Raw genomic sequence first — 18,502 nt, 5'->3', positions numbered from 1 at the left:
TTTTTTTAAATTAAATTTTATTTTTTTATTGCAGGTCACATAAAGTGTGAGAGAGCCTTGAATAAAAATAGTAATTCATTTTGTAATTTTTTTTTTTTATTGGCGTTCATGACAGTATATGAAAAAAGGCTAATGATATGGAATTTACATGACCCTTCGAAAAGGGCATTTAAGAAATGTTATAAAAAAAAATGACGTGCAGCATAGATTTTGGCTGTTAAGATAGTATGTGGAATTTAAATGAAAATTCCATTTTAAGTTTATTTCAAACGAGTGAGAGTGACAGAGCAAGTCAACGGACGAAATTAAACTAACAAATGAAAATTGAATGACATTGTACATGTTTGAAAAGGAGTAAGAAGACTTGTTTAATCATACCACTTTATTAGGACCTTATGCAACTATGACTTTATACGAACATATATAGTCAAATTATGATTATAAATTTTGATGTATGCGTATCCTTTGCGTATATGTGTGTGTTTATTTAAAAATGTCGCTTTTTTTTTTCAAAATGTTGTTGAACTATTTGTTATTGTAATGGCTATTATTATTATGGAATAGAATAAAAAGCAATATGTGAAGAAAAAAACAATTGAATGAAAATCAGTGCAGTGATCCTTTTGTTGTACCACTAGTGGGTGCCCACACATCAATAGTAGTCGCCGTTTTACTCAACTACAGCGTAATGTGGAATTTAACAATAAAAGATTACATTCGATTTTTTTTTTTTTACTTTAGCACTTAAGGAATTGAAACGACAATATTATTTGTTTATTAATTGTTAGTTATTTAAAATGTATGACTGACTGCAATGTGATCAAATTTCCATTTTTTTATTTTATTTTTTTAGTAAAATGCAACAAGCACTCCAAACGTTTCCATGAGAGCTAAACCATTTCTTGTCCACTTCAATGTATTTCCAAATTCTGTATTTTTTTTTTGTATATTGTTTTTAAAAAAAATCTATCCCAAAGAAAATGTTACTATGAATTTATGACACATTCCTTTTATTGTGTATGCGAAAAACAATGTCAACATTTTCTTTATGTTTCAGTTGATTGTTTTTTTTTTTTTTTTTTTTGATTCCTTTAATGTTTTTTTTCTTGCTGCAACAGCACTTTGACGTGACCTGTTTTTGTAACACTGGGGGACGGATTTTCAAGTGTCCAGGTTAGTATCCTAAGACCTTCAAGTCATACAGTACTCTATTGTGTGTGTGTGTGTGTGTGTGTGCGCGCGCCTGCTAAAGTCGACCTCGATTTCCAGTCAAGGTGCGAGGCGCCCAAAAGCCCCGTGGAATGTAATAAGGTCCTGCAAAGGTGTGTCTTTTCCTACACATCCACCAATCCTGACCTTAACCTTTCTCGCCACTCGGCCGTCCGTCCCGCGCGACGTCCGGTCTCACGCTACGTCGTGCCTGTCGGATTTCCCTCCGTTTTGTGCTTTGTAGAGATGAAGAGAAGCGTCTGCTGGATGTTTTTCCTGCTGATGTGGTTCCCCAGCTGTCTGGGCGCCCCCCCGCCGCCGCCGCCGCCGCATCTGATCTTCATCATGGCCGACGACCAGGGTTACGGCGACATCGGCTACCACGGCTCGGATATCCGCACGCCCGTGCTGGATCAGCTGGCGGCGGAAGGAGTGAAACTGGAAAATTATTACGTTCAACCCATCTGCTCGCCCTCGCGCAGTCAACTCATGACGGGACGGTCAGTAGCTCACTCTTTGGTTGATAAATAGACAGCGATTCCAGAGTACCGTGCGGCCGCGTGTCGTCACACAGACAATTTTTTTGTTGTCTTAACTTGCAATGAAAAATAAGAGTTATGTTCTTGTTTAAAATTGCTTGTTGCTACTCTCAGTTGACGTTTACTGTCAAACTAAACATTAGGAATGGTTTGTTTAAGGAAAGCACGTTTCCCTTATGAACGTTAGCTAGCTTATTGCTAAAACAAGTTGCAAAATGTGCACTGGATAAAAAAAAATTGCATTTAAAAAAAAATGTACTTTTTACACTGTTGATTTCGTTTTTAGTTTTTTTTAATACAGTAGACCCACGGATTTATTTATTCTCAGATTTTTTTTTTTTTCAATATTTTTCCAATTATTTTTGTCTGTCAATTATACACGGATTTTCTCTGTTTGCAGGATCGTGACCAGGCCAGCACCTAAATACAAAAAAGTTTTTGTACCCATGTTTAAAATGTATCATTTCAGGTCAAACTAATACTAAAATTGACCCGAAATTTGGTCCATTTCCTGTTTTTATCATTTATTCATAACTATTTTGATGATTTGATTTTTTTGATTTTGCTTTTCCTATCGTATATTTTCCCTCTTGCAATACGCAGCTGAATTCGCACAAAATTTGAACAAAATGTTTGTCTGACAGAATTGTATTGAAAGTTTTGAGCTCATTATTTATTTTAATATTCCAACGTGTTTTACGTATAAACTGTATGTATATAGCAACAATTTCATATTTTATTGACATGTCAGGTATTTTATGTATTTTGTTCCCTTTTTTTTTTTCGGTACTCTATTTACTCCTGGACGTGAAAGTCTATCATGCTGGTGAACTCCGTATTCAGTGTTAATTCTCAGCAAGCTTTTCTTTTCTTGTCAGCTACCAAATTCACACGGGGCTGCAGCATTCAATCATCCGTCCGCGTCAGCCCCTCTGCCTGCCGGCGGACGTCCCCACCCTGGCCGAGCGGCTGTCGGAGGCGGGCTACGCCGCGCACATGGTGGGCAAATGGCACCTGGGCTTCTGCAGGCCCGGCTGCTCGCCCACGGGACGAGGCTTCCGCAGCTTCCTGGGCACGCTCACCGGGAGCGGGGACCACTTCTCCTATCAGAGTTGCGATAACGCCGAAGCCTGTGGATTTGACCTGCATGACGGTGACGCGCCGGCGTGGGACATGGCGGGAAATTATTCCACTCTGCTTTACATTGACAGGCGAGCGTCGCCGTTTTTTTTTTTTCGTTTTTTTTTGACGTTAGCGAAGCGCACCTGTAAAAAAAAAAAAAAAAAAAAAAATCCTCCTTCCCAACAGAGCGAAGCAGATCCTGAGGAGTCACGACTCCGGCACGCCCCTCTTCCTCTACCTTTCCCTGCAGGCCGCCCACACGCCCCTGCAGGCACCCGACCGCTTCCTGGACTTGTACTCGTCCCAGGGCAACCGCCTCCGGCGTCACTACGCGGCCATGCTCAGCTGCCTGGACCGCGGCGTCGGCCAAGTCGTGGAGCAGCTAAAGGCCGGCGGCCTTTACGAAAATTCAGTCGTGATCTACTCGTCGGATAACGGAGGGCAGCCTCTGTCCGGAGGAAGCAACTGGCCGCTTCGGGGCGGCAAAGGCACGTACTGGGAGGGCGGCATCCGGGCGGTGGGCTTTGTCCACAGTCCCCTCTTGAAGACCAAGGGCGCGGTCAGCAAAGCGCTCATCCACATCTCCGATTGGTACCCGACGTTGTTGTCCCTGGCCGGCGCCCCGCAGTCCCGCCGGGGCCTGGACGGTCACGACGTTTGGGGCGCCATCAGCGAGGGGCTCCCCTCGCCTCGCACGGAAATCCTCTTCAACATCGACCCGGTCTCCAGGAAACCCGGGGAGCCCTACGACAAGGCCTTGGTGCTCAACGGCTTCGGGATCTGGGACACGGCGGTGAGGGCGGCCATCCGCGCCGGCGATTGGAAGCTTCTGACGGGACACGTGGGCGACGGCGACTGGACGCCGCCGCAGGCCTTCGCCGAGGGTCCCGAGCGCTGGCGGGGGCTGGAGAAGCGGCGCAACGAGGTGGGCAAGTCGGTGTGGCTGTTCAACGTCTCCTCCGACCCTTACGAGAGGTGCGACGTGGCCCGAGCTCGGCCGGAGATCGTCAAGCATCTCCTGACCCGGCTGGCCGAGTACAACCGCACGGCGGTGGTGCCGAGAAACCCGCCCGACGACCCCATGGCGGACCCCGAGCTGCGCGGCGGGGCGTGGGGACCCTGGCTGGGACTGGAGGGACAGGACGGCGACGGGGCTGGCGGCAAAAGCAAGGGGACGCGAGTCAAGCAATGCAAGTTGTGCAAATTAAGAGCGCTCTTTAAAAAGGTGAGGTCACGTCTGCAGAAGAACGCCGTGTTCTTCTGACGCCACCGATGTGCTCTGCTGCGGCCAAAGACAGTGAGGGGGAGCGCAAAAGGTCCAACCAAAATGTATTCATTTTACTTCATTTTGGACTTTTGGTCACCGTTGGGTAGGTAGCTACTATATTTTACATTTATAAAAATCGCTATAATTATCGTGAAAATGTTCTTCTTTTTTGTCTTTGTCAATAACATCATGCATGAGCTTTGGGGTTTCATTTTGAATGGGCTGACTTCAGTATTACGGACAGGAGAAGGAAGGTCGAACAGTAGGGATGTGACGATTAATCAAAAATCGACTTAAAATCGATTCATCTCGATTAATCGATTAGATTCATGGAAAAATCGAATTGATTAGATTTATCTGGAAAATGATGTCATTGCGTTTGTGGATGGCTGCAGAACCACACTAGTGCACAGAGACAGAGAAAAAAATTGAATCAAAAATTGGGAACTGAAAATCTGTACTGTACTGTACTTCATTACACAATATTTAATGACCTTTTTTTATCTTGCACTTCATAAAAAAAACCACAAAAAAAAACTAAAGCTAATGCTAAAAACTCATAAAAGCTAAACTGAAACAAAGCATTTTCAGAGAAATATAAAGTAACAAACTCACTCTAAAAACAATTTAAAACTAAATGAATCTAAAAAGTTAGTTAGTTAGTTAGTCAGCATAATGTTGCAAAAATACATAACCGGTTTCTAGAGGAAAAGGTTTTGGTTGTAGTCAGTCAGTAGGGAAAACGAAAGAGTCCACATTAAAGCACTTGGCAAAGCCCTTTTATGACTTGCTGTCTTATAAATGTGTTAGGCGCTGTAAATCTCAGTATTCGTCTTCCATGTTGTACGGCGTCTTTCAGCGAGCAATGAAAACATGTTCTGTTACATCTTCATGACTAAACTCTGCTTCAAAATCGTCACGCTCCCGGTTCTAAATATGAAGAAATGCTCGGAGTTTCATTTCCCTCAATGTCATCCCCACGTCAATCGCGCCGACCCCAAGAAGGCATGAGGACAAATGCCGCCTTGTTCTTATGTCGTCGGAATCTGAGCTGCCCCTCAAGAACGCCACGCACATACGTTTGCGTGACATCATCAGCCATCCCACGCATGATGCGGCAACAGTGTACGACGCCTCCCGTCGGACTTTTTATTATGAATATTCAGCTGTCCTCATTTGCCATTTGTGGCCAACTTCCTTGTCGCCCACCCACCGTCAGTCCCTCGGCTCCCCTCTGTGCCGTCTCCTCGTCCCACTCACTTTTGGTGCTCCTTACAGATCCACGAGGCACACTTTCAGAATAGTACTACATGTGTCGTATCAGCACGTGCAAACTCTTGAATAAATGTAGCCGTAGCCTTCTTTTACCTCCTCACCCGTTTTCATTTGAGTGCCATTTTGTCCCAGCTGTTCGAGTAGTACATATCATGTATACGTTAATATACAGGATTTTACATCACTTTTTAACCATGAAAATGATTATTTCCCACAAATAATGGGTCCCTTTTTTTCCCTCCAGTGTGCCCCCTGCTGGACATTAAAAAGTGCCTTTTTTTTCCAGTGCCAAAAGGCCAATTCCTTACCGTGTTCTTTTTTTAATTGTTTGAATTGTCTGTTTACTGAAATACTTGAAAAGGCAACATTTACAGCCCAGCATATTTCTGCAGTGCGTATGTACTGCATGGGCCAGATTTCAAATCACTTTTTAACCATAAAGATGATTATTTCCCACAAATAATGGGTCATTTTTTCCCCTCCAGTGTGCCCCCTGCTGGACATTAAAAAGTGCAATTTTCCAGCGTCAAAAGGCCAATTCCTTACTTTCTTTTTCATTTTTATTATTATCATTTTTTTTTTTTACATTTTTTTTTATTGAGTCTGTTTACTGAAATACTTGAAAAGACAACATTTACAGCCCAGCCTATTTTTTCAGTGCTTAGAACAAGATGACTTAGTCTTTATTATGGGTGGTAGTAGATCTTTTAAAACAATGATATGTATGTATGTGTAAAATACATGTATATTTTCATTCTTATCATGTCTTCTACCTCTATAACAAGGCGTCCATTTTGACTAAAATGGTGCCATTGTCCTATATGAATCCCTCCCTTGATTAAGACGGTAAGGATTTTTTTTTTTTATTCACCAATATATTTACCTTTGTGTTTCTACTACTGCATCATACCGTTTAGTATTTAGGAATATTAATATAGAGTATATCGCCACCACTCTAAACTGCAACCTCAATAGTAATAATACATATGTGATGTTTGTTTTTTTCTACTAAAGTGATTGTAACTTACCAGAGCTTGTTACTTGCCTTTTTCGAAGGACAGTAAAAGACATCGCTGGCCGAGACGAGTTGGAGTTGGATGCCCACACGAGCCCCTTCCAGTCTGCTTCGGCGGAAATAAAGCACCGTCGCATGCTGTAAATCGCCAAGGAGGTGTCGCACAAACGCATGTCCAAAGTCAGTCAGTCACACGCGCGCTCACACACAGGCGGGGGACATAATGCATCGAGTGTGTGTGGGGGGGTGGGGGGGCGCTTTGGCTGTCGTCTCCTTTGCTGGCTTGATGCTCATTCCAACTTAACTGGGCCTTCTTGTGATGCTCACGTGGTCAAGCTTCGCATCCGTCGATTTGACCTCAAAGTTTTATGGCTGTAGGAAACTGGCAGTTTTATACCTCCGTAATTGGTTTGATTGTTTCGTCTGGGTCCAAATTTGACAGAAATGGTGGTTGTTGCCCTCAGATTCCAAACATCCATCCAGGCTATCAATATTTCATGAAAGATGCGAAATAACATTCACTTATGCAGATATATGCAGATTCACTGGCACCCAAGCTGGAGCGCTACTAATCTTCTGAGAGGAAAAAAAAAAAATGATAGAGCAAACATATCAACAGAAGAATTTAAAAACATTTACAAGTAAAGAAATACAAGTAGACTGTATAGTGTAAAACTGATTTAAAAGAATCATTTAAAAAGAGGAAAAACAAACCTTAATCAAAGGTGTGGAAGAAAAAAAAACTTCATTAAAAAACATTTCCCCTCGGGGTTGACTTCACTTCTGTTGATATCTTATTCCATTTGTGTGCAGCATAACAGCCAAATGCCGCTTCACCATGTTTACTTTGAACTCCGGGGTCCACTAATTGCCCCGAGAGTCTGCAGACCTTTATATAAATAAATCATTAGAATTTTCTGTGGTTTTCTATGGCACATTTTTTGTGACCAGGAACAAATTTGTCCGTTTTTATGAAGCTTTGCCACAAAGACGACAATTCTTACATCATCTAAAAATGAATTTTCATGGGCAAATTCGACCGATACTTTGGCTCATTATTCAACACTGCCAAAATGCACAACGGAGTAACACAAAATATCCCTACGAGCTCTTAAAGGGTTTATACTCTGTTGTTTGATTAGGACAACTCACTTTCTACAATTTGGACCCTCTTCTGCAGTTTATAGCAGAAGTCAACACAAACATATATTTTTTTTCAAGAATAAGTTCCCAGCAGGCCCACTAGTTGAAACACTGCATTCTGGTTAATTTTGCGTGTGTGGAATATAAGTTAAGCACTTGTATTTAGCCATGTCTGGGGGCGGCCATTTTGTCTTCTGTCGACTGAAAATGACATCACAACTGCTCACAACGACCAATCGCGGCCGAGCCGTTCTCTGAATCTGAGCCGTGATTGGTCGTTGTGAGCAGTTGTGATGTCATTTTCAGAAGACAAAATGGCCGCCCCCTGACATTGCTAAAAACAAGTGGATTAACACTTATTCCAGAAATGCAATATTTATCAGAATGCCCTGTTTCAACTAGTGGGCTTGCATAGAACATATTCTTGGGGGAAAAAAAATTCATAATTTTGCGTCGACTTTCACTTTAAGGACAAATCTGAGGACGCGTCAAACGGGTTGAAGCCTTTTTTTGCGCTGTCAGCGGTCAGCCAGAGAAAAGCCAAATAGCGTCTCAACGGCAGGCGTCCGCGAGGCAAGCTGCAAACATCCTTGCTGAGTGACTCATTCCCCTTTGGCCTCGGCAACACTGCGCTGACTGTTAGCCTGCGTCATCACCGCCAGGAAGTTTAGCGCGAAGAGAAGTGCGGCGCGTTGTTGATCGACAATCGTGGACCGCAGGCCTCCACTGAGGTGGACATAGTAGACCAGCTGTGGTGACCCAAAACTTTTGTACATTATTGGGTATTTATTCCTTATTGTCATAGAAACCGGAAAAAAATACATAAATAAAAAAAAAAAACAACAACAAAAGGCCAGGCAGGGGGCCGAGCATTCTTATCCGCAATCTTAGTGACTCACATGGCTATCTTTGCATCTGCACTCACGTGACTTTGAATCTCTGCGCGTTTGATTTTCGAAACGCTTCCCCGCATGTGCGTGTAGTCCGGTTGACTTGCCGGTGACCTCATCCCGCCCTGCAGACGGACGATCTATATGTGGAAACAAAGTTGTGGGCGGGCGCGCACGGAAGAACTGATTATTTTATTCCACTTTTATGGCGCACATAGAACATTACAACGGCGCTATGAAATTCCAGTGTTGACAAAGTGAAAATGAAATGTAGTGGAAATAGCCTTCATTGGAAAGAGAGAAATTCCGCAGACGTGCTCTCACAACTGCCTCCGTCCATTCTGGAACTTCTTTCTTGCATTGAAGTTGTGTTTCAGGTATGCGGCTGTGAAATTGCACTCCCAGGAGGTAGGATCCGTTCCCTGGGAGGCTTCACTCTAAAAACAGTTGGGTTAAAAATAACACAATTTGGGGTAAAAAAAAATGGACCGATTCACAAATTGGGTCAATTTGACCCACCTTCTTGCGTTGTTTTGTACAAAACAGTCCAATTTTGGGGGGATGTTTTGTACAAAACTTCACATTTTTGGGGTTGTTTTCTGCAACATAACCAAGAAAGTTTGGGTCATATTGACCCAAGTAGTGGCTCGGTCCTTTTTTTACCCAAAATTGGGTTATTTTTAACCCAACTGTTTTTTGAGTGTGTGAACAATTAAAAGTCAAATCTCAGAAATCACACTGTACACTCTAAAAACAGTAGGGTTTAAAATAACACAATTTTTGGTCAAAAATGGACCGATCCACTACTCGGGTCAATTTGACCCAACTTTCGGGGTTATTTTGCAGAAACAACCCCCAAAAATAGTAGTTTTGTACAAAACAACCCCCAAAGTTGGGCTGTTTTGTACAAAACGCTGAAAAGTGGGTCAAATGGACCCAATTTGCGGATCGGTCCATTTTGAACCCAACCGTTTTTGGAGTGTAGCTTTGCTGGTGCGCTGTGGTTTTTGTCATGATCGTGGAACCTTTACGTAGAAGGACTTTAGTTTGGTGCTCACGGGTATTTCAGTCCCTGCACAAATGGAGCAGAAGCTTTCTTTACATTGCTCGCTCTAAGTCAACTTTAGACGCTGACAAGGCTGCCATTTGTCACTCCGGCTTGCTTGCCTCCGTTGTATTTATGGTCAGCCGCCAGAGCATGAAGGGCGCCCAGCGCTTTGGCCATAGCATCACATGTCTGCTGCTATCTGTGGATGATGTCCTTCCAATGACCTCATCAACCTGCGAGCTCCGCCGATTTGCTACGAGGCTTCGTGGTTGATTGTAAAGTGGTCAGGATGGGAATCGCCACCCGTGGTTCTCGGGCTGAAAAGGTTCGATCGCCCGGGGCCAAGTCCTGCCTCCGGCGGGGCAATTTCAGCATGACGAGAGCCGACAAGTGGGGATTATGAGCTCAGTGCGGCGTCTGCAGTGATCCAGATAATACGACGCAATTTACCGGTCCATCTGCGGCGTTACCACCCGCACCTAAAAAAAACAAAACGGTTGATTGTGGCCTACGGGTTGGCAGTGAAGACGGATCTCATTCTGTATGTTAGGGTCCTGTCAAGTAAGTGAAGGACTGTTGACGGACGATCGTATGGCGGATTGGTAACGTGGATCAGAACGCTAGATGGGAAGTGTCGGTCGCTACGACAGACTTTTGTGGTGCGGAAAGCTGAAAGATCAAATTCCTGCTCAATCTGCGTTTGCGCTCTCACTCGTGGTCCTAAAAACATTGTTCAGCGCTCATTGCGGGGAGCAAAGTCCTGCCCTGAGTGGCGGGGTTCAAGTGCAGGGGATCCTCACGTGGTTTTAAGCCCGCCCATGCTTGGGACCCGGGTTATGACATCACGTCATCTAAATTGTCAGTCGACATAATGTCCAGCCCATTTTTGTCGAGACTTCGGCATTCTCGATCCTCCGAGATCTGAAAAGAAATTGTGGTGATCTGAAAAGAAATTTGAGAGGAAAAAAAATGAATAGCAAAGTTGAATTAAACAACTATTGCACTCATATCTCTTTAGTACCTTTGCACTTCCCTGTATGCTGCGACGAAACAGGATTGTATGGCGTGCTTGAACCAAGAGTTTCAAATCAGATCATTTTGAATGTTGCACTCTAAAAAACAGTTGGGTTCAAAATAAAATTTGGGGTCAAAAATAGACCGATCCACAAATTGGGTCAATTTGACCCACCTTCTTGCGTTGTTCTGTACAAAACAGGCCAATTTTGGACGTTGCTTTTTTTGACCCCAAATGGTGTTATTTTGAACCCAACTGTTTTTAGAGTGGATATGCTGAAAACACTTTGATTTTTTTTTTTTGGGGGGGGGGGGGGGGGGTTGTCAGTGTGTGAAGAGTAAAGCATAAAAAGAGGCACAAGTGGTCACAGCGAGTGAGGCCTGGCTTGTTTAGTGTGTCACAGCCTTGAGGGTGACACTAATGCGGTGCGACATTACAGCGACCGGGCGTTTCTCGTGTACCAAGCCGAGACATAAATTAGCGCAACGACTGTGCCATTTTGGGGTTATCGCCACATTTGGGAGTGTTACGAGCTAGTCCCGGCGCTAATGTACTCTACTTCTCAGCAGTGTGCTCTCAAGAGGGCCTTCAAACGTCACAATTTCCAGTCTCATCTTGATGATTTTTATGGCTCTATTTACCACAAACTGTTTTGATGGTTATGATTATGTCCTCTTTTCTGAAGGTACTTACGGTCTGCAAATATTTTTATATGAGAGTAAACTGAAAGCGTCAGACAATATTCTCGTCTTGGTGTCAGTGCAGCATAACATTATAAAATATTGCGGCATTCATCTCAGCTCGTTCAAAGGAGGACTTCGTCCAAATCATCCGATCTCTAGTCAGATTAGTGTGTTTTAAGAGGAGAGAAGCAAAGCTCCAGCTGACCCTAGAGCTGCTGATCATTTTAAACCATTGAATTACACTACTACGGACATAGAAGAGCTACTGGAGAGAGGTCTTACTCTGACTATAATTTGCTTTCTCGGAGAGGGCGTCTCAAGTCCTTCCTTTAAACGCTTATTTTGAACATACATTTTTACACATCGTTTTTTTTTTTAGGTTAGTTGATTTTTACGAACAGAATCTATACGTGTTGCCCCCCTTCCCCCTTCTAAAAATATGGCTGGCAAACACATTATACGGTATATACTTTGTATGTGTATTAAAATAAAAGAATAAATTAAAAAAATAACACTATGGTGCCTTGAGATGCGAGTGATTTGCGTTTCCTTTTTTTGATGCGAGTCATCGTTTTGCCGACTTTTTTTTCAGCCCTTAGAATTGTGAGCAAACTTAGATATAGCGCTGTATGAAGGCACACCTCACTTAACGATAAGTATTTGTTCGCCAGATAGTGAACAAATCTTCGAGTGGTTTAACCCCAACCCTTAGTGGATGTTTTCTGTCAAACTAAACATAAATCGAGTATTACAAGTTGTGCATTTCAAACCGCCACACAGAGGCAGGCGGTGTTTAATTCTTTACATTTTACTTCCTAATTCCTGTATTTTCCTATATAATCCAATATGATTGTTTTGTAGGCGCGTGGTGAGGCCACCAATTAAACCGCACCGCCGTCGTGCCGCGTGCGTGCGACATGAGAGCCTCTTCGCGCTCATAGAGGATCTTGGTGTGCTCCAGCGGCTCCTCTCGCCCCTCCCCTCCCCGCGCGGAGCTCAAGCCTCTTGTGTGGTGTCTCTCCAGCCTCCCCAGCTCGCAGCCTCCCGACCATCCAGCCCGCACGAATCCCCCCTTCTCCCCTCCAAACATGGCCACGGTGGTCACTTCGACCCGCTTCACGGACGAATACCAGCTCTACGAGGAACTCGGGAAGTAAGACACCCCCCTTCCTTCTCCTCTTCCTTCCTCTCTCTCTCTCTTTTTTTTTTTTTTGTTTGCTCTTGTGCTCCATCTTGTTCGTCGTGCGCGCGCCTGCTTTTTAATCCCCAATCGCGGCGTTTAAAGGTGCATTGCGCCACGTTTGGCTTGTCAAACAGGCAACCAACGTGGTTGTGAAGCCCTCGCTCACCCCCTCCGCCCCGCTCCCAGGACCCCCACCGCCCCACTGGGGTGCACAACCTGCATGGTGGCATCATCTCACCAGCGCGCACACACCGTGCCTGTTTTTTTATTTTTTTTGTGCATTGTTGCCTTATATTTTGTATGCAGGACGGCACGTTTTGGGCATTGCACGACCCCGCTGCTGCACCCTGTCGCGTGTGCGTGTGTGTGCGTGTGTGTGTGTGCGCGTGTGTTATGACACAAACACGACGAGGCTGCAAAGCTGCTGTCTTAATCTCTGCGCACCTCCATTAGCAGCAGCAGCAGCAGCAGCCGCGTGCCTTTAAATGCAAGCAGACCAATGCAAGCGGCTACTTGTTGTCCAGCACTGGCGGGCAGTTTTATCCTGTTGACAACCGGCGAATGAAACCAACAAGTCGTTCCATGAAACCTAGTTGACTTCCACAATCGTCTCCCCCCCCCCCTCGCCCCCACGGGAAATAATGTGGTCAGTTCATCTGTGGCAGGGTCAAACTGTCCCCCCAGCCTCCAATCATAAATTGTACAGGTAATGTTCTTAACTGCCTTACGAGGGTAAGATGTTGACCGTTAAATAGGTTTAAGCCCAAAAAAAACAAAAAACGTACAAGTTCTTTATTGGAAATAACGTAAAGTCAATGGATCAATGTCAGGGTCAGACTTTCCCCCGTCTCCCCATTATAAATTGTACGCATGACATTTTCCGTTTTCTTAATTGTCATGCAGTACACGTGTAAAAGGTTCACCACGAAATAAGTTAACCACTGTAAAAAAAAAAAAAAAATACTCAAAGTAAAAATAATGGAGTAACATGAAATAGGAAGTAAATTAACTTCATCTTTTCCAGGTTCAAATGCTCCCCTAATTGCCTAATTATGAATTGTACACGTGACATTTGAGCGTACAAGTTAACTACTGCCAAAAACAAACCAAAAAATATTTATATGTATACACAGTTGATGTTTTACCATTCTTAACTATTATATTGGTGTAAAATTAAAACAAGCCTGAGTGTAACAGAAATCAAATTTCTTCAAAGTGAATGATGTAAAATGTATCCGTTTCACGGTCAAACGTGAGTCACGAGAGACGCAGTAAGCTGCAGCAGTTATAATAATAATAATAATAATAGTCAATCTTTGCAGAGGATAAAGAATATATGCCAGTGGTTATTGTAGTATACGCTGCCTGCCTGTGTTTCTACCACTTGTGTTCAAACATAATTTGTTTAAAGCTTTGGAACCATCCCAACAAAGATGCTAGGTTTGTCAGCCCGTCTATGGCGTTTTGCATTGCCTGTTAGCATTAAGCTAGCAGACTTTTGTAAGTGGTACAAGTGTAAAAAAAAAAGGCATCTTCCGGTGTCAATGAACCTCCACTTGCTGTTCTATACTCGTCGTCTCACATTTCCTCCTCGCCGTCCGCTGACACTCTGATGTGGTGCGGTTGTAGCAAAAAGCCAAAGAAAAAGCTCAAGCAACATGCCGTGAGAGTCTGTTTCGGGTGTGAGCGAGTCCCTTGTGTGTATGTGAGTCATGCTGCGCTCGTTATTTGACACTTGGGCGGTTTATTTGCCGCCTCCAGGGGTGCCTTCTCGGTGGTGAGGCGCTGCGTGAAGAAGTCGACGGGGCAGGAGTACGCCGCCAAAATCATCAACACCAAAAAGCTGTCGGCCAGAGGTGAGGCGCCCGTCGCTTTTCCTCCTGCGCGATCCCTGGAAAGCCGGCGCTTTCTCTTCACGCTCGGCTGGCTTTCCCCAAGAGACACTCGGCCGCGTTAGCAAGGCTGGATTCACGCGGCAGTGGGAAAAATCATGAAAAATTGTTCGATATCACTTCTTAAAAATGTTTTTATCCACATTTACAAGTGACTTGATTCTGATCTGAAGGTATCCCATTCCATGTTTTTTTTTTTAAATTTAATATGGACTCATATCCAAATTGTAAAAGTGTAACTTGAGCTATGCCGTGTAAAAGCAGCCTTAAAGGGTGAGGATGGTTGGACTTTTTGTTGTGGTTGTTCGTGGCCTCTCTCGCGTCCGCATTTGCATTAGCAGCAGTAGCTTGATCCCCAAAATATTTCTTTCACGCCGACGCCGGCGCAATTTGTGTTGGCTGGCCTCGCTCGTTGCTCGTTTATTGTGTTGAAACAGGCTTGAAAGTGAGATTTGAAAAAGACTCGCAAGCAGGCGAGTGGTGTAGCAGGCGATGTCACCTCGTAAATTTTTTTTTTTTTTTTTTTTAAAGTAGACACAAACTTGTACAGCGCACAAATTTTGTCTTTCACACGTAGTTTCTGTCCTTCCTCTTTGGCATTAGGGCTTCTCGATTATGGAAAAAAAAAAATATATATATCACGATTATTTTGGTCATAATTGAAATCACGATTATTCAAGCGATCATTTATTTTTTTGTGCAAAACAAGAAAATGTTGAAATGTAAAAAATATAAAGCCAAATATAAGTAAGTTCCTTTTGGACCATCAAATCCTCGGAATTTCAGCCTCTATAATATTCTCCGATTTCTGCGGTCCTCCGTTAAAGCAGACACATTATGTTTGTGTTTTTTTTTTTATTTATTTATTTTTTTTTTCAAAATAAGGCATTTGCAACGTCTGCTTTTACTTTGGAAAACAATAAACAACATTTTTTGCTCATTTCCTGACAGACGTTACGAACCAAAACCCTTACTGAATCATCGTTCATTCATACTTGTACATTTTCTGCACTGCCAATTTGAAACAATGCCCTGTTTGTTTTTACTAACAAAAACATTTTTTATCCATTTTATCGATTAATCGGCAAAATAACCGACAGACTGATCGCTCATTCGAATAATCCTTAGTTGCAGCCAGTCCTAATATATATGTATATATTGAGAGCGAGTAAAATAGGCTCGGTGACGGTTGTGAAGTATGAGCGAGTCTGCCTACGCACACACCCCGTCTCTCCCTGGTGTGCGTGCAGACTTTTTATTACTTTCGTCCAAGACCTGCAATAAATCATCCGAATAAAAATGCCTCTGTTAGCGCTCGCTAACATACTTATCCGCAAAGTTTGATAACTGCCACCATTGCTCTCAAGTGTGCAGATGCCACCTTATAAACACACACACACACACACCGTCAGTCTGACTCCTTTAATATTGTCTGTTTTGCTTGGTTTATTGTTTTATTATTGACGCCGTATTGTGCGTGCTCATATTCCCAAACGGCGTAATCCAAATGGCAATAACACAAATGCCAAGAAATTGCTAAATGCGCAAAACGGGTTACGCTCTTATGGTCTCCGTGCTTAAGTTTAGCATCAGACCAATCAACAAAAGCGGCAAGCGAGGGAATTTCCCTTTTGCGTCGAAACTAGCGACTGCGCCCGCCCGCCCAATCGAGTGTACGTCACGACGGAGCCTTTCACGCAGAGATGGTGAAGCGTTTTGTGGCTGGCGCGTTTGCGGCTGCTCGTTTTGGAGCCAACTGTTTTGAGAGCCAGTGAAAGAAAAGCAAGAGGGACTGTAAGAGAAAGAAAAGAGAGAGACAGAGAAAAGTGATTGAGAGCGCCTCTCTCGATGCCGTCATTTCGCAGGATGTCTGCGTGAAAGCAGTTTACGTTACGTTGCGAAAGGAATTCCAGGCTCCAATTTGTATTCCAATCATCTTCACTTTTTTTTTTGCCCGATTGTACACTTACTGTACGTCGCTCCATACGTGAAACTCATCAAATATTTTCACTTTGACGCGGACGCGTCTTACGAGCCACATTTATTTATTTATTTATTTGCCATTACGCCAAAGCACACCAGCAAATACAACTTGCGCAAATGAAAGAGGACTGAATAAGGAAGCCTTCCTCACTTCCTTTTATGCGACACGATCGTTTCGATCTGACCACCATTTGTATTCAAGTCATCTTCTCCACTTCCCACCATCTGCTGTCGTGACTGTGAGAATCTTGACTTCTTTGTAACTGCGTTTGACTGAAAACAGTCCGGAGTGTAAACTCAAACTGAGAGAGTCCGCATTAAAGCACTTGATGCTTGATGGTCTCTTCTCGTTGTTAATGGCACAATCTGGTAGCCATTTTGCAATAAAAAGTCAAAGTCGTTGAAGGGAGGCTAGGTTCTGCTTTATTTCTTAGCGTTTTTCGACTATGACGTCGACGTCAGCTTTACAGATGCCACGTCTTGCCGTTCATCTCTAGTTCCGTTGGGGAGATTACTGGCAGCTTCAAACAAGTGACAAAATGAAAGACAAAATCAAGAATCGTCTGTATTTTGAATGCTAATGCTCAAAACAAACAACAAGGGTGGTACAAATTTCTGACATACCAGAAATTGAGACGATTGTCGTACGGTCACTCGGAAGCGGCCAATCGTTCTGGATCAGTCTGTACATCGGCTTTGATTAAAAACCATTATCCAACTACGAAAACAAATCAAGTAGTTGGAAATCCTAAAAATAAAATCTTCATCGGATTGCTGTGCGACCACTTGAGAGTGACCAATCGCTCATCAAATCTTGAAATCGGCAATCGGAGCTACATTGTCACACGACCATTTAGTAGCGACCGATCTTTCCGGAAATCCACCCTGATTAAAACATGCGCGCTAACTAAAACAAATCAAGTAGAATCAATTCCCACTTTGTGTGGACTGTGAATGCTAACGCTAAAAACACAGCTAACATAGAAACCAGCCTCGGTGCAGCTCACACTGTGCGTTAGCATGCGGGAGCGACCAATAGTTCCTTGTACCCACTGAATTTGGGAATCTTGTCTTAAATTGGACTTATTGGCTTGACTTGACGTCGTTCGGATCGTTGCTCTCGCACGTAGGTGTTGGCGTTTCCAAAGATTGTGGACTGTCAAAACAAGTGGTACATAAAGGAGCAATCAAATTACATTTCTATCCATTTGAGCGCTATCTCGACGAGAATGTATCATTTTTGTTACCACCTCGCGTCATCGGAACTGTCTGACGACAACAATTATAATCGCCATCTTGTCTGTTCCGTCCTCCCTGAACCAGGAAGTAGCCCGACAGATGGACAAACAAACAAACCCAAATACAAAGCGCTGCGAATCGTTTTGACTTTTGGCGAAGGTCTTCGATATACTGTAGGTACTTTCTAGTTGTAGTAGATCGCTCTCACATTACTTAAACAACAAAGCTACTAGTCGCCTGTGACATTTGCTCGCTTCTGTATGTATGTTTATATAAATCTGTCCAAATATTGATTCAAGCGTATTTGCCATCATCTGCGTTTACCTTTGAGTACAAGGCTGATGTTTTCTCAAAGGGTGGATGTTTGATTAGCCAAGTTCAAACACGCCTACTTATTTACACTGCGCATCATCATCTGTCACTCTCTCTCACTTCATGAACGGCTTCTTTGTCCTACTTTATTTAACCTCTGTGACACTCCATTTGGGTCTACTTAAATCATTTCAGACAACTGTGGACTCTGAATGCTAATGCTAAGACCAAAGCTAACAGCAAAACAAGCTTCAAGCGGCCAATTGTTCCGAAATTCTTACAGACCTCGGAATAGGACTTTAATCTGGTTTAATTTGCTTGAGTTGCTGCTGTCTTGTGGACTGTAAATGCTAATGCTAAAGCTAACAAGGGAGCAAGATTCAACTGTACGAGATCACTGTAGGGGGGGGGGGGGTGTGTCACAGAAAATGTACTGGTAAGATCAGTCCAGAGCAAGCAGTTTGGAATTTGGACCTGATTAAAGCGAATAGCAACCCAAAAATGCCGGAGCCATCTCTTAAGTGAAATAAGTCAAAATCACTGGCTAATGTGCTACGTTTTTGGCTGTGTGTTTACGTGTTGAAATGCACTGTTAAGTCCTGTGAAACTGCTTCCCCGCATTGGGGCAAGTAAATTGCCGTTTGCGGGGGAGGGAGCACGGCTCGTTTTTCAAAGATGCCGAATGTC

At 43.5% G+C, this 18,502-nt stretch overlaps 2 protein-coding genes across 25 annotated transcripts in view; both read left to right on the top strand.

Annotated features, from left to right (window-relative positions):
* The window catches only part of LOC147140176 (arylsulfatase I), a 38,559-nt gene extending 26,378 nt beyond the window's left edge, over positions 1–12,181 (top strand). For 5 of the 15 annotated variants that reach the window (XM_086045413.1, XM_086045423.1, XM_086045416.1 and 2 more), the window contains 4 exons: positions 1,119–1,173; positions 1,454–1,709; positions 2,627–2,959; positions 3,057–6,626. In XM_086045413.1, the coding sequence (XP_085901539.1) occupies positions 1,456–1,709; positions 2,627–2,959; positions 3,057–4,134 (1,665 nt within the window). In that variant the 5' untranslated portion in view covers positions 1,119–1,173; positions 1,454–1,455 and the 3' untranslated portion in view covers positions 4,135–6,626. The other 10 variants (XM_086045419.1, XM_086045421.1, XM_086045420.1 and 7 more) reach the window with 7 other exon arrangements.
* The window catches only part of LOC147140175 (calcium/calmodulin-dependent protein kinase type II subunit gamma-like), a 30,558-nt gene continuing 24,234 nt past the window's right edge, over positions 12,179–18,502 (top strand). For all 10 annotated transcript variants that reach the window (XM_086045434.1, XM_086045433.1, XM_086045430.1 and 7 more), the window contains exons 1-2: positions 12,179–12,359; positions 14,151–14,245. In XM_086045434.1, the coding sequence (XP_085901560.1) occupies positions 12,295–12,359; positions 14,151–14,245 (160 nt within the window). In that variant the 5' untranslated portion in view covers positions 12,179–12,294. The remainder of the gene's footprint in view (positions 12,360–14,150; positions 14,246–18,502) is intronic.

Source organism: Filicampus tigris, chromosome 11, assembly GCF_054856515.1.
Source record: "Filicampus tigris isolate MCC_2025a chromosome 11, RoL_Ftig_1.0, whole genome shotgun sequence".
NCBI classification, from domain to species: Eukaryota; Metazoa; Chordata; class Actinopteri; order Syngnathiformes; family Syngnathidae; genus Filicampus; species Filicampus tigris.
The sequence above is the reverse complement of the archived record's forward strand: the minus strand, read 5'-3'. Positions and strand labels throughout refer to the sequence as shown.